Source organism: Alexandromys fortis, unplaced genomic scaffold, assembly GCF_014885135.2.
Source record: "Alexandromys fortis isolate MF-2015 unplaced genomic scaffold, M_Fortis_MF-2015_v1.1 scaffold_31, whole genome shotgun sequence".
Lineage (NCBI taxonomy): Eukaryota > Metazoa > Chordata > Mammalia > Rodentia > Cricetidae > Alexandromys > Alexandromys fortis.
Window position 1 is genome coordinate 6501692 of NW_026067974.1, and position 22011 is coordinate 6523702.

General features: G+C 50.3%; 2 protein-coding genes across 7 annotated transcripts in view; both read right to left on the minus strand.

Moving 5' to 3' along the window:
• Window positions 1–4339: 4339 nt before the first annotated feature.
• Window positions 4340–11677, minus strand: Rsad1 (radical S-adenosyl methionine domain containing 1). 4 transcript variants are annotated; one of them, XM_050157052.1, is made up of 9 exons: window positions 11432–11677; window positions 10924–11057; window positions 10616–10820; window positions 8108–8473; window positions 7845–7908; window positions 7283–7430; window positions 7027–7081; window positions 6116–6219; window positions 4340–5888 (listed from the first exon to the last, which is right to left on the minus strand). In XM_050157052.1, the coding sequence occupies exons 1-9, from the start codon at window positions 11564–11566 to the stop codon at window positions 5771–5773; spliced, it is 1329 nt and encodes a 442-aa protein (XP_050013009.1). In that variant the 5' UTR covers window positions 11567–11677; the 3' UTR covers window positions 4340–5770. The 4 variants fall into 4 exon arrangements, 2 of the variants coding, with proteins under 2 accessions (XP_050013009.1, XP_050013010.1); XR_007594413.1 differs by having other exon boundaries at window positions 5844–5888; window positions 6116–6307; XM_050157053.1 differs by lacking the exon at window positions 4340–5888 and having other exon boundaries at window positions 6133–6320.
• Window positions 11678–17568: 5891 nt separating this feature from the next.
• The window catches only part of Acsf2 (acyl-CoA synthetase family member 2), a 55469-nt gene continuing 51026 nt past the window's right edge, over window positions 17569–22011 (minus strand). For all 3 annotated transcript variants that reach the window (XM_050157070.1, XM_050157069.1, XM_050157068.1), the window contains exons 12-16: window positions 20806–20957; window positions 19087–19228; window positions 18323–18433; window positions 18098–18166; window positions 17569–17831 (exon numbers count right to left, since the gene is read on the minus strand). In XM_050157070.1, the coding sequence (XP_050013027.1) occupies window positions 17781–17831; window positions 18098–18166; window positions 18323–18433; window positions 19087–19228; window positions 20806–20957 (525 nt within the window). In that variant the 3' untranslated portion in view covers window positions 17569–17780. The remainder of the gene's footprint in view (window positions 17832–18097; window positions 18167–18322; window positions 18434–19086; window positions 19229–20805; window positions 20958–22011) is intronic.

Consider the following 22011-nt stretch of genomic DNA (forward strand, 5'->3'; position numbering starts at 1 on the left):
TGGCTCATGGAGGCTCTAGGAGGCAGGAACAGTGAGGGATCCTCACTTAAAAGAAGAGGTACAATAAAAAGGCTAATTAAAAACAAACAAAAATATGTTCTTGTATTATTTTGTATAAGCATCTGTTTTGGAGATACAAAGAATTTTGCTCAAGCACTACCCCTAATGCCCCCCCTCTCCCTACTCCCCAACCCTTACCCACCCACTCTCTGGTCATGTGACCTTGGGCAATTTCTTTGAGTCTACGACTTTGTGAAAGGGACACGTCTCTCACAGGGTCTTGTTGAGCCTCAACAACTAAACTCAGGCAAAACCGTTGGCACAGCGTCTGGTTTATAGCAGTTTCCCACTTCATTGTTCCAGCACCAGGTACAGCTACTCAAAGAACCAACTAGAAAAATCCAGAACAGTTGAAAAAAAAAGAGAGAGAGAGAAGAAGGGAGGGGGGAGAGAGAGGAGAGAGAGAGAGAGAGAGAGAGAGAGAGAGAGAGAGAGAGAGAGAGAGAGAGAGAGAGAAACGTCTACCACAAACTGGCATAGGAATATGATCCCTTTTGTTTAAAAATTATTTTTATCTCTCCATCTACATATATATCTATGCATCACAAGCTGTCTGGAACGATCAGCATCCGAATGTTGTAGAAATTTCTGTAGTGTACTCTTTTGCTTTTCTTTTATGTGGTTGAAAAAGAGATGTGTTTTTTTTCTTAGCAGGTTTTTTTAAACAGGAAAACCCTTTGGAAAACAATATAGTAATTCACGCCAAGGGTCGCTGAAGCATTGATACCCTTCAGCCCTGCCATCTCCTTCTGGGGCACTGACAGGAAGAAATAGTCCAAACAAAGGAAGCAATGATATCCATAAACCACGCTGCAGCGGCACTCATCATGGGGAAGATCGCGTAACCATGTAAGTGATCTGCATTAGGGGAGTGATTAGTAAATGGTGCACTCACAGGAACACTATTCAACAATTAAGAAGAGGAAGATGATGACCGTGGCGCACGGTGGAGAACTGCTTGTGAAAAATGAGAAGCTAAAGGGGCAAGGTACAAAATTAGACCCGGGCCTGGATACTCAGCAAAAATATGGCTTGCCCTGGACAAGCGCAGGAAGGACACGTAGGCAAATAAAACCAGTGAGAGCATCACCGGGGGTCTTGATTTCCATTTACAACTCTGCCTAATGTTTCCATTGTATTGCTCGTTTATAATAGTTTAAAAGTTGGCTTTAAAACCTTCAGGGAAAAGAAAGACAGGAGAACTAGAGATCTGGGAATCTAGGTAACTAACTATGCACATATGTATAGTATTTATATGAAGTGCAGAGTAAACTCTGGTTAAAAAAAAAATCAGGTCACTCAATAGAGTTTGGATGCCTAGAGTTTGAAGTTTTGATCCCATACAGCCCATGCCATCCTCCAAAATTCTATGTAGCTGAAGCTGACCCTGAACTCCTGAGGTCCCTCCTGCCTTCATTTCCCGTGCAAGGACTCCAGGTGTTGGATAGCTGCCAGGTTTATCCAGTGTTGGGGATTGCAGCAGTGTATGCTAGGCAAGCCGCTAACGCCTGAGCTATATCCCCATCGTATCCACAGAATCGTAACAGTGGTAATCTTCATCCTCAGTGCTGGACTTGGAACTCAAGGCTGCCGAATGCAGGGCAAGCACTCTACCATTGAGCCACACAGCCACACCCAGCCTAGTAACCGTTAGTCTCTGAATGCTGGGACCACCAATAGCATCTGATAGCTTAGTCTCAATTGTGCTGTGCTAACTATCTGAAAATACACTAGCAACACAGCAAATGCTAAGTTCTTTCTGCTTCTCTCTTACGCCCAGCTGCTCCTCTGCCCACCACTGGCTCCACTCTGAGACCAGAGTGCCACAGCGGTCTCTCTGTCTGAACAATGCAGATCCCTGTCCCAGAGGGGCACACAGGCAGTGCTCCACCCATCACTTCTTACAGTGGGGGCTGGGCACATCCCCTGACCCTTCTCAGGTCTCTGGGATCTCCCATACTCCAAGGAGTAGTAGCAAACGCTGAGCAGTCACACAACTCAGGCATTTCGCTCTGCGGCTTTCTCTGCTGAAGCAAGCAAAAGAGAATGCGCTTCTACCCCAGGAAATGGATGGTGCCACAGAGCAGGGCCAGAGTGAAATGGACCTTCATCATTAAAGCTGCTCAAAGATGGGGTACTCAAGTGGTGTATCTGTGGGTTCACTATCTGCAGATTCAATACATTCCCAACGGGGAATTTTCGGGGAGAAACTGCTTGTGTACTGAACACCTACATATTTTCTTCTTTGTCATTATGCCCTAATATATATGTGTGTATATATATACATATATTTTTTTAAGTTAAAAATTATCTTTGAAAAAAAGTTTGAGTGCTTGCTTGCTTGTATGTGTACCACATGCATGCCTGGTGCCTGCAGAGGCCAGAAGAGGGCGCCAGATCCTCCCCCAGAACTTGGCAAGCAAACCATGATGAGGGTGCTGGGAAGTGAACCCAAGTCCTCTGCAAAAGTACCAACTGCTCTTAACCGATGAGCTACTGCCCCAGGAACACTCCCTGCAACACACACCTTCTTAAAAATTACATGTATTTATTTGGGGTGTCTGTGCATACCATGACACTCTGGGGGGGGGTGTTAGTCGACAGTTTGCAGGAGGCAGCTCTTTCCTATCATGTAGGTCCTGGGGATCAAACTAGATTGTCAGGCTTGCTGACAAGTGCCCACTGAGTCATCTCCACAGCCCTATTTACACAGATTTATACTGCATTAGGTATTACATGTAACCGAAGATGATTTAAATACAGAAGAGGCCAGGCATGGTGGGACATGTCTGTAAATGCTAGCATCTGGGTGGTGGCGGCGGCAAAATCAGAAGTTAAAGGTTACTTTCAGCTACTCAGAGCTCAAGGCCAGATACGTGAGACACTGTCTGAAAACACCAAACAGTGCTGAGAAGACAACAGCTAAAGTCCCCAGATGGAAGACTCGATGGATGAGCCATGGAAAGCTCCCACTCTCCTGTCTCCACCCCAGGACGCAAGGTGGGAGAAGACAGTCTGTGGGCCCGAGTTTGGAGCCTTGAGGAAAATCCAACAATTGGTTCCTGGGCCCCACCTCCAGGAGGTTCTGATTCATCGGGAAGGGTGGGATGAGGCTGAGTCACGGGAGGTGATTGGGGCCACCCTGATCTCCCTGGCTCCCATCCAGCCCCTACACAGGCTCCCTGAGGTGCCTCAACAGGGGGGACCCAGACATCTCAGGTGGCACAAGTCCTGGCAGTTAGGAGAAACCCGAGTGGCCTCGGTTTATCTGATGGAACACCTGCCCCAGGGCTGTGCTAGCTTCTTGAATATCAAGATGAGGGGAAGGCTGGGGCAGGGACCCTTGAGCAGCAAAGGCCACCCACCAGCTGCCCTGAGCCTAGGCTATCCAGGGCCCTAGGGGTACTAAGAATTGGTAAGAAAAACAAAACTTCCTTCCTTTCTGTCAGACCCTCAAAACCAAATGCCCTTAGGCTCCCTTGGCTATCTGTAACACCTTAACCAACAGCCCCGAGGCTTATCTCTCTGAACATCTGTCAACATGGCATCAAGCTCCCTACGAGCACAGACAGCTCTTATTCTATTCCTCTGTTCATGCCCAGTACAGCGCCTGGCATACCACTGATGCTAGAAGACCAGCTCATGAATAAAGGAGAGGGAGTAACAGTTACCACAAGGTCAAAGAAGGCCTGGCACTCACAACCACCAGCACATGGAAAATACACACGCTTACCTCTGGGAGGAGGTGGGGAACCCCACCCTTCATCATCCACTGGAGACCGAGCCCAGCATGAAACCCAGCATCTGCAGGGTTTCTAAATTACTCTGGAACCCTGGTTACAGAGCCTTAGGTTGAGGATGTAGCTCAGTGATGGAGGATCGCACGACAATCAGGAGGGCCTGAGTTCCAGTCCCAGCACAACGAAACAAACCACACACACACACACACACACACACACACACACACACACGGCATTCAGCAAAACAAACCACACAGACACACAGCATACAGCCAAACAAACCAGGTGCATGCACACATACACACACACACACTCATGCATGGCATACAGCCAAACAAACCACGCACACATACACACACACACACACACACACACACAGAACATACAATTCCCAATAAAAGAGTGAAAGGCTGGGAGTGGCTCAAGGGGAAGGACACTTAGGTTTGTCTTTAAGACAGAGTAGGAGATTGACTAAAAGAGAAAGAGATTTATTGAAAGAAGAATTAATACGACAGACACACAAACAGGCAGCAGCACTCAGGCCCCAGTTCTATGGGTACGTGGATAACATGGCTGGGGCTATGATGATAATTCAAGTTCTGCAAGGCAAAGTTGGGGTGGAGGAGATTTCCGGGTTCTCTCTGATTCCCCTGCAGGCAGTAGGGAAGAAGGAGGAGGGTGTTGCACTGCCAGGAAGGAATAAGCCGCTTTGAAGAGGGTGCATCTAGGTGAGCAAACCCCATATGGCAGCCCTCCCATGTCCAGGGAGTAAGACAACCTGGGGGCTAAAGGGTGGGACACCGAGGAGCCCGCTAGGGGCTAGGGATTCACAGCCTGGCATTTCTTCATTTCTAACATAGAACAAGGAGGTTACAGCAGGTGAGCATAGCCTGAGCAGCAGTCTGGTCTGGATTCTAACACCGAGGGTCGCTCAATTAAAAAAAAAAAAAAAAAAAAAAAGGAAGAAAAGAAAAGAAACTCTGGCTTAGTTCAGCAAGAGAACAATTGTCCGACTTGAGCAAGGCCACAGGTTTGACCCTAATATTACAACAATAATAAAGGAAAGTTCTTTGCTGTGGGGAAATGGCAATCCCAGCACTTGAGTTCAGTGAGTTTGAGGCCAGCCTGGTCTACAAAAGGAGTTCTAGGACAGTCAGGACTATAACACAGAGAAACCTTGTCTTGAGAAAGAAAAGAAAACAGTAAGATAATCAGATAAACCCAGAGTGTGGGACCCATTCTGTACAACAAATGGCCTTGACTACAAACCTCAAATATGCTTTTTAATAAAAGATTTATTTTTATTTTATGCATGAGTGTTTTGCCTGAATGAGTATCCATGTACCACATATGTGGCTGATATCTGCAGAGGTCAGAAGAGGGTTCCTGGTCCCCTAGAATGGGCGTCACAGATGGTTGAGAGCCACCACATGGCTGCTGGGAACTGAACCCTAGTCCTCTGGAAGAGCAGTGCTCTAACTACTGAACCATCTCTCAGCCTCTCAAATGGTTCTGTAAATATCCTATTCTTATGGTTTTTTTCCTTGTTTAAGATACCTGGAGGGGATTTAGTTCTACTCAATCATACACACTAACTCGGGGCTTTAATCCAGAATGAGGGAGACTTCTCCAACAGACACAGTTCCCTGATGAATAACTTCCAAATATTGCTTCTTTTTAGTGTCCAAAAGGGCCAACAAAAGCCAGTGTGTGACGAATACCTCCTAGGCTCACATGGGAACACAGGCTGGTCTGTGGCCCCTGAGATGTTGGTGGGTACCAACTCCAGGACCAGAGATGCACTTTCTCCCAGTTCACTGTAGCCATCCCCGTGGGGACGTCAGAGCCAAGCAATAACAACTTAAAGCAGAGAGGCCAGCACCTTAAAGCAGGCAGAGGAGAGATGACCGCCATGCCGGCCCAACCTTGGAAGTCCAACTGCTGTTGCCCTGTGATGCAGGAGCAGCTGGTCATCCTTCTGACACAGGTGAGGGAGTCCTGTGCTGCCAGGCTTCTTGGAGTTGAGGCAGGAGGACCAGCAACAGTGAGTCCAGCACAGCTAGCCCCTCCCACGAACACCGGAGACCCCTGGGAAGCCGAGAGACCCAGGCATGACTTTTCCTTTACTGCTTTAAGACCCATTCCTGCCCTGCACCCCTGGGACCCCACAGACCCTTTGCTACTGGTCTTTCTTGTTTCCGCCACTTTGAAGAGGGGCGCATACATTATGGCAGACCCCCCCCACCCCCGCGCCCATGCCTTTATCCATAGTCAGGGCTCCCAGGAACCCCTTAGCCCCCTCTGCACCAACACACCTGTGGTCCAACAGCAACAGACCCTGGGCTTGCAGCTCCTCCACCTCCCTGCTTCCTCCGAACACGTCCCACAGGGTCAGCTGGGGCTCGAACTGCTGCCAGTGCTGGGAACCAGAAGAGCTAGGGCAATGCGCTGGCTGAGGGCCAGGTGGTCGGATCCAGGGAGGGGTCAGGGAAAGTCCAGCATGGTGTCTGCGCAATGACACTCATGAACGCCAGGCAGGACAGGTCAACCGCCAGAGAGAAAGCGAGCGCTTTTATTCTCAGTGCATGTGGAGACCCAAATCCAGCAGGGGCGGGGGCAAGTCTCTTCTGCTCTCTCCTGCTGTCCCCTTCAATGGGCAGTGCCAGCGCCAGGGCTTCATAGCCCAAATGACATCCATAGTAACCCTGAATCTAATTAGTCATTATTTTTTTTTTTCCTGAGACAGGGTTTCTCTGTAGCTTTAGTGCCTGTCCTGGAACTAGCTCTTATAGACCAGGCTGGCCTCGAACTCACAGAGATCTGCCTGCCTCTGCCTCCCGAGTGCTGTGATAAAAGGTGTGCGCCACCACCGCTCCAATCGCTATCTATTACCCTTCCCATCTGAAGTTTCAGTGTACTTGAGAGTACTTGGGCGACAGGTATGGTGGTGCATGCTTTTAATCCCAGCACTCGGGAGGCAGAGGCAGGTGGATCTCTGTGAGTTCGAGGCCAGCCTCTTCTACAGCGTGAGTTTCAACACTGCCAGGGTTACACAGAGAAACCCTGTCTTGAAAAACCAAAACCAGTACTCAGCCCTTGTCTAAGGTTCTGACCATTATACAACACTGCCTACTGATTCTGCCGTCAGGCGTCGGCTAGCCAGGCCCATCCTCCAGCCGTCAACCCAGAGCTGAGCTGATGCATCTAAGAAACCCCAGTCCCTTACCTGATGAGTGATCCCCACATCAGTGCGCAGCCCCATAGCCAAAACCTCCTCTAGCCTGAAAGAAAATCACAAGGGATCTTAGGGAGAAGCTCTCACGTTCTTTAAGCCCAATGCCGGAATGTGATGTTATGCTTAGAACTCATGCAGTATAGTCAGAGTGGGAGAGGCAAGGCAGGCAATAACGATGTAAGAGCATGGAGGGCTTCTGGGGTGCAGGAGGCCCTTGGTGAAGAGCCCTGGGTACTTAGGTACTCACACCTCCAGCTTGCTCAGGGGGACACACTTCCGGGTGCCATGACCAAACAGCATCACCTCTTTCATCCAGTTGTCTGGTTCCAGCGTCTGGATCCGTGCTTCCCGGGTGTGACCTCCGGCTCCCTGGGGCACAAATCGTCCGTGGGCTCCTGACAACAACAACAACCATCCCCCACATATGCATTAATAGAAGTAAGTTAACATGGTGGATTATCAGATTTCAATCAGGGGTTTTCCCAAGGGTGGTCCCCGAAGCGACCACTATAAATGTAAATCCTCAGGTCCTGCTCCAGCTCTGCCCACGAGAAGTCCTGCAGGGAGGGCCCAGCCAGCATTCTTGGTTGCAACAAAGCCCCCAGGGGCTTCTGATCTACACCAGACTCAGAACTACGGCACCAGGCTGCAAAGGCCTGGAGATTCCCATTCCGTGGTTCCACAGAGAGGTTTTGTGTACTTTGCAAAAGGAAATGCAGGCTCCGAGTGGTTAAATGAGCAGTCCAAGTCCACACAACCAGAATGCTCCTCTCCTGAATCATGCTTTCGGGTGTTCACAATCCACTCACCAGGCCCAACGCCAAGGTACTGCCCGCACTGCCAGTAGGTCCGGTTGTGGGTACTGAGCGCCCCCTGTGGGAAAGGAGGGAATTGTCAGCACTGAAAGAGGCCATGCTGGCTTCCGTTTAGGTCAGTGGTATCTGATGAGAACGTCTCACCAACTCAGGTCTGAGCGCACCCAACGGGAACCCCTCTCTTCAGAAGGTTTCGTTCTCCCGGTCACATCTCAGCCCACCGATTTTGCATCTCCGGTCATCAGCCCAGCACTCACGTTCCGTGCAAAGTTGGAGACCTCATACTGGCGAAAGCCAGCGTCTCGAAGCACCGTCCTGCCCTCCTGGTACATCTCAGCAGCCAGGTCGGGGTCAGGGGCTGGGAGGGTGCCCTGCTGCACCTGGGCAAAGAGTGAGGTGCCCCGTTCCAGGGTCAGCTGGTAGAGCGAGAGGTGGTCATCGCAGTGGTACAGCAGTCTCTGGAGCTGTCGAAGCCACGCCTCCACCTTTTGTGCCGGTAGCCCCAGCATCAAATCCACCGAGACTCTGCCAGGGAACAGGCGCCTGGCTTCTGCCAGAGTCTGCAAACCGTCGCTGGCCGAGTGAGTCCGACCCAGCAGCTGCAGCTCCGTGTCATCCAGGGACTGGGGAGAGAGGGTCGGGTGTAACAAGGGAGGAAGCAACACTCAGCCTTATTTGGGGCACAGATGTGAGGGACACACAAAGACAGCGGGGGTAACCATGTAGATGGTCAAGGCAGTACCCAGAGCTACTCCTCAGTGAAGGGTATATTTAATATCTCTCTCTCTCTCTCTCTCTCTCTCTCTCTCTCTCTCTCTCTCTCTCTCTCTCTCGTGTTTTGTTGCCTTTTGAGATAGGGTTTCACTAAAGAGCTCTGGCTGGTTTTGAACTCATGGCAATCCTCCTGCTTCAACCTCCTGCGTAGTGAGGTGACAAATGTGTACCGCCACACCTAGACCCAAGGGTTTCTTAATTTAGATTTCCCTGATGTTTCCTCATAATTAGAAGCCACGTGTGGTATAATCCCACATCTGTAATCCCAATCAATACCTGGGGAGGTGGAGGCAAGAGGATCAAGAATTCAAAGCTGACCACAGCTAAGTGACACATTTAAGGCCAGAGTGGGCTATACAACCTTGTCTTCTCAGGGTGGTGGTGGCGCACACCTTTAATCCCAGCACTCGGGAGGCAGAGGCAGGCGGATCTCTGTGAGTTCAAAGCCAGCCTGGTCTACAAGAGCTAGTTCCAGGCCAGACTCTAAAACTACAGAGAAACCCTGTCTTGAAAAACCAGAACCAAAAAAACTTGTCTTCAAAAAAAGGGGGGAAAACAAGCATTTTGAGCAGAAACATCCAGACATCCTATATCAGACTATCCTGTGATCCCAAAACTCTAAGTGAAGTGGTCTACCCTGTGGTAAATGGGGGATACAGAAACATCAGAGGTCAACCTGGCAGAGATTTTTCCTGACTCATAAACACACCTTCAGAGGCTCCACAATGGGAAAAACCCCAAATTCTCGCAAGAGCTGAAGGCTCTCGGTCCTGTTTGGCAGCCTTGTCCCCAGTCACAGAGGATGACACAGCTTCCCCCAAAACATGCAACGTCCTTCCACATCCTGGGCCCTTTCCTCCCACACCCCTTACTGGGTGAGCACCTGCTCTGTCTCACTCTTGTATCACTTCCTCCAGGAAGGCTTCCAGGATTTCATCAGGTTGGGTGCCCTTCAGGCAGTATTTACCACGCCTGATCTGGCTGCTGGCCTGTCTCCATCTCTAATCTCATAACAAGTCCCGCCCTGTTTTTATCCTTTCTTCCTTTGATGTCTGTATGTGAGCAGCGTGCCTGTGTGTATATGTGTTCACATGTGTGTGAGGGTGAGGGCAAGTGCGTGTGTGTGTGTGTGTGTGTGTGTGTGTGTGTGTGTGTAAGCCTAAGGTTGACACTGGGAGTTTCCTTAAATCTTGGCTACCATATTCACTGAGCCAAAACCACAGTTGGCTGATATGGGGAAGTCTGGCTAGCCAGCCTTAAGCGAGGGGGATGGGACCCCTTTATTTGTGTCTCCAAGTGCTGGGACTACAGCAGGCTGCCATACCCACTCGGTGTTTGTGTGGGTGATGGGGATCCAAACTCTGGTTCCCATGTGCACAGGAAGGACTCTAACCACTGAGCCATCCACAGCCGTGCAGCATCTACTATGTAGCAGGTACCATGTTAAGTGCTTGGAATACAAAAGGGTGAACTAGCTGGGCGTGGGGCCTCTAATCCCAGCATTTGGAAGGCTGAGGCAGGGAGATTGCTGCGAGTATAAGGCCAACCTGAGCTACAGTGTCAGTTCTGCTATCAAAGTAATAATGATATTAATAAGGGCTGGGGATATAGCTCAGTTTGCAGAATGCTTGCCCCTCATACCCGTGTTCGATCCCCAGCACCACATAAAGTGGACGTGGTTGCTCTGGAATCCCGATACTAAGAAGATGGAGGCAGAAGGTCATCCTCGGCTACATATCAAATTTGGGGCTAGCCTCAGCTACAGGGTACAGTGTTGCAAAACAGCAACAACAATATGATGATGATGTCAAAGCCTGCCTTGGGAAGCATATAGGCCAGTATATCAACAGACAGAACAGTTAAAAAAAAAAAAAAAGTATTGCTCCACAGTCTACCTTGTACTAGATCTGGTACCCGGAAATGTTTTCCCAATGGCTGAATGCCACCTTAGGGTCTGGGTGCACTGGGATAGGGTGGATGAAATGGGTCACCTGCAGACCAATGGACAACCTGTTGACTCCTGCTGCTCCAAAAGCTGCCAGTCTGGAACCTGGGGCAGAAGTGGGGTTAGCCTCCAATGTGACTTCCGAATCCGCAGGCAAATGGGTTTCCTGTGCCACGGCCTCCAGGACAGCAGCCACAGTGTGAGGACTGGCCAGACTCGGGGTTCCCCCACCAAAGAACACAGACTCCACCCTGGAGGAAGAGGATGGAGTCGTAAAAACTGGAGAAGACCCAAGGGACGTCCATCTATCGTGTTCTCTCTCCCAAGACCTCGTCTGCTGGCCTGAACACCGACCTTTGCACCCCACTGAGCCGCAGCAGCGTCCGTGCCTCCGTCACCAGGCAGTTCCGCATGGACCCCTCCTCCACGCCGCGGGGGATGTACTTATTGAAGTTGCAGTAGCTGCAGCGCTTCTCACAATAGGGCCACTGGGGACGGGGGTGGGGGGTGCATTGCGAGCTGAGGTGGGACTCTGGGCTGCTCAGGCTATTTCCAGGGTTTATCTCACACATTCCCATTCCCTTTCTGTGGTTGGTCAGCGGTGGCTGCGACAACTAAGCCACTCTGCGCCCCTAGGCAGGTGGCGCTGAGATTACTATGCCCGCTCTGGTAGGACAAGATTCCAAAGGGCCACCCAGCTGGTGAGCACCAAACTTTAGATCTTTGGCCCGACGTTTTCCGGTGGGGTAGGGCATGGGGGACAGATGCTATGCCAGATGTGATTGATGTTGGAGCACGGAAACTAACAACAGCGGGACAAGCGCCAGCCAGGGCCTCCCTCTGCCCTCCCCCGCCCACTCACGTGCACGTAAAGCGCGGCGCGCGTGCTCGCGGACTCGGGACTCCGAGGCTGTCCCAGGCTGTCCACACGGGGGCGCTTCTGGGCCGCCCTGGCTGCTGCCACCCATCTCCCGATCCGGACCCGGGAGGAAACCATGGCGAGCAAGGGTTCCGACACCTCGACAACGCACCCAGGGCGCCAGGGTGTGCCCTAGGCTGTGCCGCGTGGGTCGCGCCGGCGGAAGTCCGAGGAGCAGTGTGACCTCGTATTGCCTCTCCCGGCGCGGCTAGAGAGCCCTGGGCCTCGGATCTGCGGCGCCAACTGCCGGACCCTGCCGTACTCACAGCCTAGTCTTTGCCGAGGGCGCAGCCCAACTGTCCTTTCCCAAGGACGAGGAGTGGGCTGTGGGCCTCTTGGCAACCTGCAGCAGGGAGACTTTCATGACCCGTGCAACAACTCTTAGTTCTTTTTAGTCAATTACTTATAATGTGTACCTGGCTCTGATCTGAACGCCGGGAGACGTAGGTCACTGAATTGAATCTTGACTTGGTTTGTCTCTCCGTTTAGACTATGACCTGATTTTAGGCGCCCATGTCCCGTCCCCCTCCTGGGTGCTCAGAGTCTGTCTCAAAGAAACAAAAAAAAAGAGGGGACAGACATCACGGCCCGAAACAAAAAAAAAGAAGGGACAGGCATCACGGCCCAGTAAGGAACTGACAGCCGCCCTGCTCACCTGAATGGTCACTGGAACACACAAATATGGGGAAGGAGAGAACTTTGCTCTGCAGAGTGGTCTTTTGACCTCCACAGGTGCCTCCTACCAAACTCATGTGCACACACAACACACACACGTATGCACACACAATAATAATAAAATAACTATAGGGGCTGGAGAGATGGCTCAGAGGTTAAGAGCATTGCCTGCTCTTCCAAAGGTCCTGAGTTCAATTCCCAGCAACCACATAGTGGCTCACAACCATCTGAAATGAGATCTGATGCCCTCTTCTGGCATGCAGGCAGACACACAGAATATTGTATACATAATACATAAATAAATAAATATTAAAAAAATAACTATAGCATGTATGCAATACACAACACATGAATGCAGGCAAAATACTCCATCACATTCTTTTTAATTAAGTAAAAATTTTGCTTAAAAAAAAGAAAGAAAAGAAAGCCACGTGTGGCAATGCATCCCTATAATCCTAAAACTTTGGAGGTAAAGGCAGGAGAATCAGGAATTCAAGATCTTCTTTGACTATCTAGGGAGCTTGAACCCAGGCTGGGCTATACGGGGCGATGTTTCAAGGAAAGGAAGGGAGTCTGGAGAGATGGTGCAGCCATAACCTGCTCTTCCAGAGAACACAGCACCCACACTGTGGCTAATAACCATCTGTAACTCCAGTTCCAGCTTCCTCCAGCACTTCATACCTGTGGTGCACAGATACATGCAGGCAAACTACCCATACACGTGATAAGAAAATATATGAGGGAGACAGGGAGGGAAAGGCAGAAAAGAGAAAAAGAAAAGAATTCTTTTCCACAGAATATTGGCTTGGCCAAGAGAGTGAGCTGTGGCCTCTGAGTCATGCCAATCTTGGCATCTGAGGAAAGAGGTGGAGGAGATGGTGTGTGCAAGAAGGTCAGGACACACGCGAGAGGCTTGGAGAGACTGTTCACCAGACTGGAAAGATCTGGAGGGCTTGGAGACTGTCCTGGAAATAGCTCTTGTAGACCAGGCTGGTCTCGAACTCACAGAGATCCACCTGCCTCTGCCTCCCAAGTGCTGGGATTAAAGGCGTGCGCCGCCACCGCCCAGCTGGAGTCACTCATTTCTAAAAGCAGTTCTCACCTTTCCTCGGTCCTCAGGAAGCTAAGGTTCTGGGTAGACAGCATCTAGGAGGAACGGGACAGAATGGGCCAAACTCTCTGTCCTTGTCCCCTCTAGAAACGGTATCTTTCAGTGGTTTAGCCCGACAGTATGTGACCCTAGAGCACAAGGGAAGCTGTTTTTCTATCCTCTGGCTGCAGTCTGAGTGGGACACACACAGATGAGACTCCATCCACACCAGGCGGCTGGATCTCCTGACCCGGGGGTACCAGGCTTCAGCCAGTCCAGCCTTTTCTCCCTTGCTGTCTCTAAGTAATGCACATGCTTCATGTAACGTGACTGAATGTTCTGTCTACAGGAGCCAGGCAAATTGATGACCAGTGCAAAATGAACCTGTTTCAGACAGCTGAGTCTAGAAGATTCCCATCTTCTGTCAATGAAACTAATGGCTCAGGAGACAGAGGGCACTAGGAGAAGAAAGCTTGAGAAATGGCGGATCAGGATCTCTTAGCGACCATCTTGCTATTAACCCTACTTGTGGGCCTTTTATGTCTTTTTTCACTTATTCGTGTGTGCATGTGTATGGATACCCATACTGCAGGGCTTCTGTGAAGAGCAAAGGACAACCCAAGGGAGTCAGCTCCCTGCCACCACTCTGTGGGTCCCAGAGATCAAACTCAGTGCATGAGCTTTGGTGGCAAGTGTCTTTGCTCACTAGTCTCTCTTTCACTCATCCTCTTTCGTGCATTTTTGAAAGCAGAAAGGTGTGCAAACCAGAGAAGGGTAGATACTAAGAATTATTAATCTTCCTTTAGCCGAAGTTAGCAGTCACATCAACTATGTGAATCTAAAACAAAACAGATATGTTCGTAAACTCTGCTTTTCCACGGCCAGGTTTGATTTTTGTTGTTGTTTTGGGGTATTTTATTGTTCTTGTTTTTCTTAGACAGGGTCTCACTATGTAGCCCTGGCTGGCCTGGAACTCACTAAGTAGACCAGGCTGGCCTCAGACTGATAATGTTGGCATCTGGCTCAACGACAGGAAGAACACAACATTTGCCAGGAAGAGGGACATGCAACTGTAATCTCAGCGTTTGGGAGGTTGAGGCAGGAGGATTACCAAAAATTAAAGATCAGTTTGTGTTTCTGTCTCACACACACAAAAAAAAAAAAAAAAGGAGAAAGAGGAGAAGGGTCAGAGAGAAATACATTACAAGTCAGGGAGAATTGACGTTGCGCTGGGGAGATTTTCTTAACCCACCAGGTGGCTTCATGTCCTTGGGTAAGAAAGTGAATCTCCCTGTTTGGGGGTCACCTCTGTGGAGTAGATGGATACTTATTTAATGGGGCTGCCGGGAAGCTTTCAAGAGAAGATGCTGTGAAGGCATCTGGAGCGGTGCCTGGTCCTTAAGAGGAATTTAAATGAAACACTCAGCTCTTCAACAGTACAGAGGTGCCGATGCTGGGGCAGCCGTGCAGGGAGCTCAGGGCTGCAGACAGAGACTTTTCTGTCTCCTCCCAGCGGGAACTGAAGTTGAGGGAAAAAATCAGACTTCATTTGCTTTTAGTTGACTGGATTTACTCAACTTTAAAATCAACTAACCGTGGACCAGCACGACGGCTCAGAGGGTCAAAATGCTTGCCACCCAGTGATGCGAGCCTAATGTTTTGACCCCCAGAACCCACATGAAGGTGGAGAGGACGGACTCCAGAAGATGGGGCTCCGACCTCTACATGTGTGCTTGCCATCCTCACCTACACCCCCACACCCATTAAGCACATTTTAAAAAATTAATAAGAACAATAAGTCGGTCATCGGGAGCCCTGTATAGTGGCACACACCTGTCACGGTAGCACTTGGGAAGTGGAGGCAGAAGGGTCCGGAGTTTAACTCCACAAGGTTACTACATGAGACCTTGCCTCAAACAGAAAGTCGATTAGACTGATGATGTAGCTAAGACAGAGCCTAAGCAAGCTTGAGGCCCTGGGTCCCATCCCCACTACAGAGGGGGAAAAATCCCATCAACTTTTGGGGTCACACAACCGAGTAATATTAGTCACTTGTTCCCCAATAACTTTGCAGTCGATGGTCCTCTGAAAAGGGTCACTGTTGTCTACATTACTTTCCTGGGGCCTGAGGTTTACCTTTATGAAATATTTATTTGACTCTTCATTTTGGCCTATTCAAGTATCCAGTGGCTGAGCTTTGGACACCAGAGGACAGACACTCTACCCTAAGATCATGCTAATGACACCATTGACCTGCCAAGAGTCATGAAGATTAGCTACTCCCAGGCAGGCCACTGACCGTCAGCCCCAGTCTCATTCCATGTTCCAAACCGTTCTACTTTTTTTTTTTTATTGCTATTTTGGTTTTGTGAGGCAAAATCTGTTCATTAGAGAAATTCCAGTTTCGTTAATCAAAAATTATAGAAGAAAAATAAAAAGTGGGTAGGTTGAAAAAGATAAAGATGATAAATATAAGGTTTCCCTTTCTTCTGACTTGTTTTGCTGCTGTTTTACTTTCTGAGACAAGGTAATGACATAGCCCAGGCTAGCCTCGAACTCGCAGCAATCACCTTGCTTCTGCCTTCAAAGTAGTGGAAATTACGAACGTGAACCTCGGAACCCAGTAAGACCACAGTAGTGTATTTGGAGCAAGAGCGATGGTTCCGTGGTTCAGGGCACTGCTGCTCGTGCCGAGGACCTGGATTCATCTTCCAGCACCCACCTGGAGGGTCATAACCATCTGGAACTCCTGTTTCAGGAGAGCCACCTTCTTCTGACCTCTGAGGGCACCAGGCAGGCAGGAGGCACACTAACATATGTGCAAGCCAAACACTCATACACATAAAATAAAAACAGATCAATCGATTTCGTGTAGACAAGTGTTTTTGCTTGAATGAGTCTGTGTGTGCACACCAGGTAGCCCACCGAGGTCAGACGAGGGCGCTGTATTTCCTGCAACTGAAATTATGACGGTTGTGAGATGCCACATGGGTGCTGGGAAACAAACCCAGGTCCTCTGCAAGAGCGGCCAGTGCTCTTAGCCCTGATGCATCTCTCCAGCCCCTACAGAGTCTCTTAGGAGACGATGGCAATGGTTAAAGTTGGCTTTGGAGATAGTTAAACTGATATCCAGACATAAAAATGGTGGGGAAGCCGGGCAGTGGTGGCGCATGCCTTTAATCCCAGCACTTGGGAGGCAGAGGCAGGTGGATCTCTGGGAGTTCGAGGCCAGCCTGGTCTACAAGAGCTAGTTCCGGGACAGGCACCAAAGCTACAGAAGAACCCTGTCTCGAAAACAAACAAACAAACAAACAAACAAAAAACCCAAAAATGGTGTGGAAAACATGCCTTAAAGTGGGTGAGCTGGATATATGTGAGCTATATATAGCTCAATAAAACTGTTATTTGACAGATTTTATTTATCTGCATGTGTCTGTGGAAGTATATAGCACGTATTGGGGTGTGTGTGGGGTGTGCCCCCAGAGGCCAGAGGAGGGCATGCAATCCTGCGGAGCTGGAGGTGGTTGTGAGCTGCCAGATGTGGTGCTGAGAATCAAACGCAAACCCCCTGGACAAAGAGCAAGTCCGCTCAGCCACCGAGTCATCTCTCCACCCACAAATCTGGTATTTTTTAAAAAGTGAAAAATTATCGGGCTAGGAGCTTATGCCAGCAGACAAGGCCTTATCTAGCATGCAAGGGTCTTTAAGATTCTCAGCAAGAGGGGAGGAACCACAACACTACTTATTCCTGGACTAATCTGTGGTGATGATTTGGAAAACAATTACACGAGTAAAACTTAAAGAGACAAAAACATGCCGGGCGGTGGTGGCGCACGCCTTTAATCCCAGCACTTGGGAGGCAGAGGCAGGAGGATCTCTGTGAGTTTGAGACCAGCCTGGTCTACAAGAGCTAGTTCCAGGACAGGCTCCAAAACCACAGAGAAACCCTGTCTCGAAAAAAAACCAAAAAAAAAAAAAGACAAAAACGAAGGCAGGCATGGAGGTACACGACTTTGATTTCAGCCCTCCAGTGGCAGAAACAATGAGATCTCTGTGAGTTCAAATCCAACCTGGTCTACACAGTGATTAGCAGTACCACCAGGACCACACAGTGAGATCCTGTCTCATATGAACACTCTTGTACATACACCACACACACGCACACATTTCAGGGAGACAGGGTGAGGCTTAGATTAAGTAGATAATAGACAGACAAGGGCCTGCAGGACAAGGTCTGAAGAGCCAGCCCCCTCCCTGCCTTCTCCCTTCTCCACCCCACAGGAGCTGCAGAGAGCACACCAACCAGACACCGGCCTAACAGAAAACTCTTTATGCCAAGTCACAAAGATGACAAGGGGCACGAGGAGGGCTCAGAAGAGCCCAGGAGGGCTGGGAGGATCCTCCTTGGTGTGGGAGGACAGAGAAGCCTGGGCAGGCTAAGGAGGGCCTGGGCTGGCTGAGAAGGGCCAGTAGCGTTCTCCGTTGTGTGGGAAGGCTGAGGGGCTCTGGGAGGACCCCTTCTTTGCGTCACAGTTTTAGATGTTGCTCCATCTGCTCTCGGAGTCTGAATTTCTGGATCTAGAAGAAAGACAAGAGAGTCGGCTGCTCTGGTGCCATGGTAACCAGTCATCCTTGGTCTGCCTGGGAATGACAGTGGGGGAAGGGAGCAAGTACTAAACCCAAGGAGGCCCAGGACAAACAGGAGGAAGTGGCTTTCCGACCCTCCTACTGTCCGCCAGCTCATTACTGGGGGAGGAACAGGTGGGACCAGTTGGCCTTCTGCAAGGAGGCCCAGCAGACTCCACATTGCCCTGTCCCTCTTCAGTCTCCCCCGCCTTACACACCTTTCCTGAGATGGTGAGAGGATAGTTTTCCACGAACACGATGTATCGGGGAATCTTAAAGTGGGAGATCTGCAGAGCAGAGAGGGGAAGTGTGAGGCTGGGCAAGGTCAGAGCGCCCCCTGGGCTGGGGAACTGGGTCCACCAGGCAACAACCCCTACATCCCTACCAGGGCTGATTGACAGGGAGAGGTAGGCGAGGGAGGGTGGTTGGGGTGGGGGTCCCACCTTTCCTTTGCAGAAAGCTTTGATCTCCTCCTCTGTGGTGGTCTCCCCACTCTTCAGCCGGATGCAAGCACAGATTTCCTCCCCCATCCGATCGTCCTTCACCCCCACCACCTAGCCAAGGTCAAAGACAAATACCCATTGCCACCCTGGGCTGGTTAATTTTTAATGTCAGCTTGACTCAGGCTAGAGTCATTTGGAAAGAGGGAACCTCAAGTAGGAAAATGCCCTCCCTAGGTTGGCCTTTGGGCAAGCCTATGTTGCATTTTCTTGGTTGATGATTGACGTGGGAGAGGACAGCCCATTGTGGGCGGTGCCACCCCTAGGCTGAGCAAGCCATGGGGAGCAAGGCAGTAAGCAACACTCCTTCAGTTCCTGCTTCCAGGTTCCTGCCTTGAATTCCAGCCCCAACTTCCCTTTGGTGATGGACTGTGATGTATCAGTAGAAGACGAAATAAACCCTTTCCTGCCCAAGTCGCTTTTGGTCATGGTGTTTCATAATAAACCCTTTCCTGCCCAAGTTGCTTTTGGTCATGGTGTTTCATAATAAACCCTTTCCTGCCCAAGTCGCTTTGGGTCATGGTGTTTCATAATAAATCTTTTTCTCCCCAAGTCGCTTTTGGTCATAGTATTTCATAATAAGCCCTTTCCTCCCCAAGTCGCTTCTGGTCATGGTGTTTCATCACAGCAATAGAAACCTAAGGCAGAGCCCCTTCCTAGGCACCAGCTAATCCCGGGGTCCCAGTGCCCGCTTCACGGTGCCTCACCTGCACTTCTTGCACCTGTGGGTGTTTGTGGAAGAAGTCCTCCAGCTCTGCGGGGTAGATGTTCTCACCTCCCCGGATGATCATGTCCTTAGAGCGGCCTACGATCTTGCAGAAGCCCTGTTCATCCATCGTGGCAATGTCTCTGTAAGGAGACACCCAGCAGTGGCACCTCACCTCTGCTTTATGGGACTTGTCCACTAGCTCAGGCCTTCACTCAGTCACCAAACATTTACTGAGCATCTACTGTGTGTTCCCCACTGCTCTAGACTCTAGGAGTCCCAGCAGGAACAAAAAACACCTTTGAAGCCTATAGCCTAGGCTGGAAGAAGCGGGGTAAAGTCAGTACAGCACCTACCCCGTTCTCTCTGCCTTCCTATTTATATATTGGCTTGTCTTTATGGATGGCTTCTTTTTTAATCATTTAGATCTCAGCTCAAATGTTTCCAGTGGCCTTCTCTGACCCTGCTCTAAGAAAATCCTCTTTCTCCGCCACAGCCACTTCCTCTCCTGTGACCCCGTTTGACTTCTTGATGTCTGAAATTATCTGTCTTCTTGCACCAGACACGTGGGAAGAAGCAGGCCCGGTCTCAACTTGTTTCCCATCGGGTTGAGAACGGCACTGGCACACGGCAGGTGTGGGTACTGAGAGTGTGCGGATCTAATAAAGGACGCATGCATGGCTGGGGATTTAGCTCAGTTAGAGCACCTGCCTTGCAAGGCCTTGGGTTCAGTTCTCAGTTTCAGACAAAAGGAGAGAGAGAGGAAGGAAGGAAGGAAGGAAGGAAGGAAGGAAGGAAGGAAGGAAGGGAGGGAGGGAGGGAGGCAGGGAGGCAGGGAGGCAGGGAGGCAGGGAGGCAGGGAGGCAGGGAGGCAGGGAGGCAGGGAGGCAGGGAGGCAGGGACTGGAGAGATGTCTCAATGTTAAGAGCTCTGGATGCTTTTGTAGAGGTCCCTGTGTTTGATTAATAAACAACTCACTGAAAACTGACTCAGATTCTGGGGGTACAAGTGTCGTGTGATGTCCTGGTGTCTTATCACTGTGAGAAGTAGGTCCACCCCCACGACACACATTTTGATTTAGGAAAAATTTTTTGTTGTTGTTGCTGTTTGTTTTGAGACAGGATCACGTGAGAGTGACCTTGAACACCTAACACTCTTGCTTCTACCACCCAAGCAATAGGGTTACCAACATACGCACTACCATGCTGGGGTGATGTGACCCCACAGGGAGAGCCCAGGGACTGCGCAAGCTAGACAAGCAAGCCCTCTCCCTGCTGACCTGCATCCACAATCCATTCTGTTTTCCATTACTGGACACAAGGCCTCATGTAGCTCAGGCTGGCTCTCAACTCACTACGTAGCTAAAGAGGACCCAGCCCTCTGCCAAGAGCTGGGATTACAGCCGTGTGCCTTATGCCAGTTCATGTGGCGCTGAAGACTGAACCCAGTACTTCAAACGCGCCAAACAAGGACACTAGAAACTAAGATACATCTCAGTAAGCCTTGGAGGTGTCTTTTTCTCTCCTACCACACCCCCACAATACTGGGGTTCAATCTGTGACCTCACACACAGCATCCAAGAGCTCTACCACTAAGCTGCAATCCCAGGCAAATTTTGAAAAGCAAGTCTCCGGGACAAGAGAACCCATGTCCTCCATGTGCTGGTTTGGTTCCGGCCCCACTTGGTAGCCACAATGTCCGTATGGTCTTGCCATCTCACCCTGTCCGATACCACTTGTCTTGTCCGATTGCTTCGAAGGTCTTCTGTGGTTCATCCCAGTAGCCCTGCATGACGCAGTACCCTCGTATGTACAGCTCTCCCGGCATGTTCAGCTTGCTCAGCTCCCCTGTCTCCAAGTTCACGATCTGGGCCTGAGACAGCAAGTCAGTTTCCAGCTTGAGCTTCCCACTCTCTTGCTTCCCTGGGGATGGGGCGGGGAGCTTTGCTTTCTTTCCCCCTACCCTCCCAGAAATGAAGTTGCTGGATCTGCTCATCCCATTCGGGGGGGAAAGGAAAAATAGGCTACAATAGACCTGTCACCATGGAGAGACCCACATTGGGCCTGGACCATGGGGAGGGTGTGTGTGTGTGTTTACACAGGGTGCTGAGGACAGGGTTGGGTAGGGAGCAGCCAGCCTTGAAGGAGGCCTGAAGGATGCCAGGCAGATGCTGAGTTATAAGCTAGGTAGAAGGGAAGGCTATTGTCCCCCCTCACTTTCCACAAGGCGGCAAAGACACTGAAGATGACCGCATGGCTCCGCCATGTGGTCAGCAGAGGAAGAAGCCGAAATCCTGGTAGACAAAGAGCCACAGGCAATGTATGGAGGAAAACTGGGTCCGGGCACTTCCATGTCTGCACTTTGGGGATGGAGAAAAAGGATATCTCCCTGACAAGACCCAGGGTGCCTCCCAAAGAGGCACAGAAACTCAGTAATATCTGAATAAAGTTACATGATTGAAGCCAGAGAAGAGTCATAGCTATGAGTCTGAGACTGGGGAGTATCCTGGGGCCTTTGAAGTGTAAGGGACCTTCAAGGGACAGATAGCTTGGGAAAAGAAGAATTTAGGCTTAGACAAAAGAAGAGCAAGAGGCAGGGGCCTGGGGGAAGAAAGAGCTGTGTAAGGAAAAAAAAAATCTCTGTTCTGGCTCGTTTTTGAGACTGGTCTAGCTGCCCCAAGACAGACAGTGGGCTTGGCAAAAACACACCTCAGACAGGAAGGGTGGCTGAGGAGAGGTTCAGCTGGCGGCTGCTCAGGGCTGCTGTTCCAGCTCTTCCCCTTCCTTGCTTCAACCCACAAAGCCGGGCCAGGTCCAGCAAGCCCCCGTTGCTGGGGCCCTCTATATTTGAGTGAGCTGTGTGGATGTCTGATGGAAAGCCCCAGCTGTTCTCAAGCGGTGTGAGGTGGGCTCTGAGGGCATCTGTC

Coding starts and splice junctions, on each gene's coding strand:
- Rsad1 (XM_050157052.1), bottom strand. CDS start 11,566: ATGGTTTCCTCCCGGGTCCGGATCGGGAGATGGGTGGCAGCAGCCAGG. Junction 7,909..8,107: donor TCTCCAACTTTGCACGGAAC/GTGAGTGCTGGG, acceptor CCTTTCCCACAG/GGGGCGCTCAGTACCCACAA. Junction 5,889..6,115: donor CTGTTGCTGTTGGACCACAG/GTGTGTTGGTGC, acceptor TCGGCTTCCCAG/GGGTCTCCGGTGTTCGTGGG.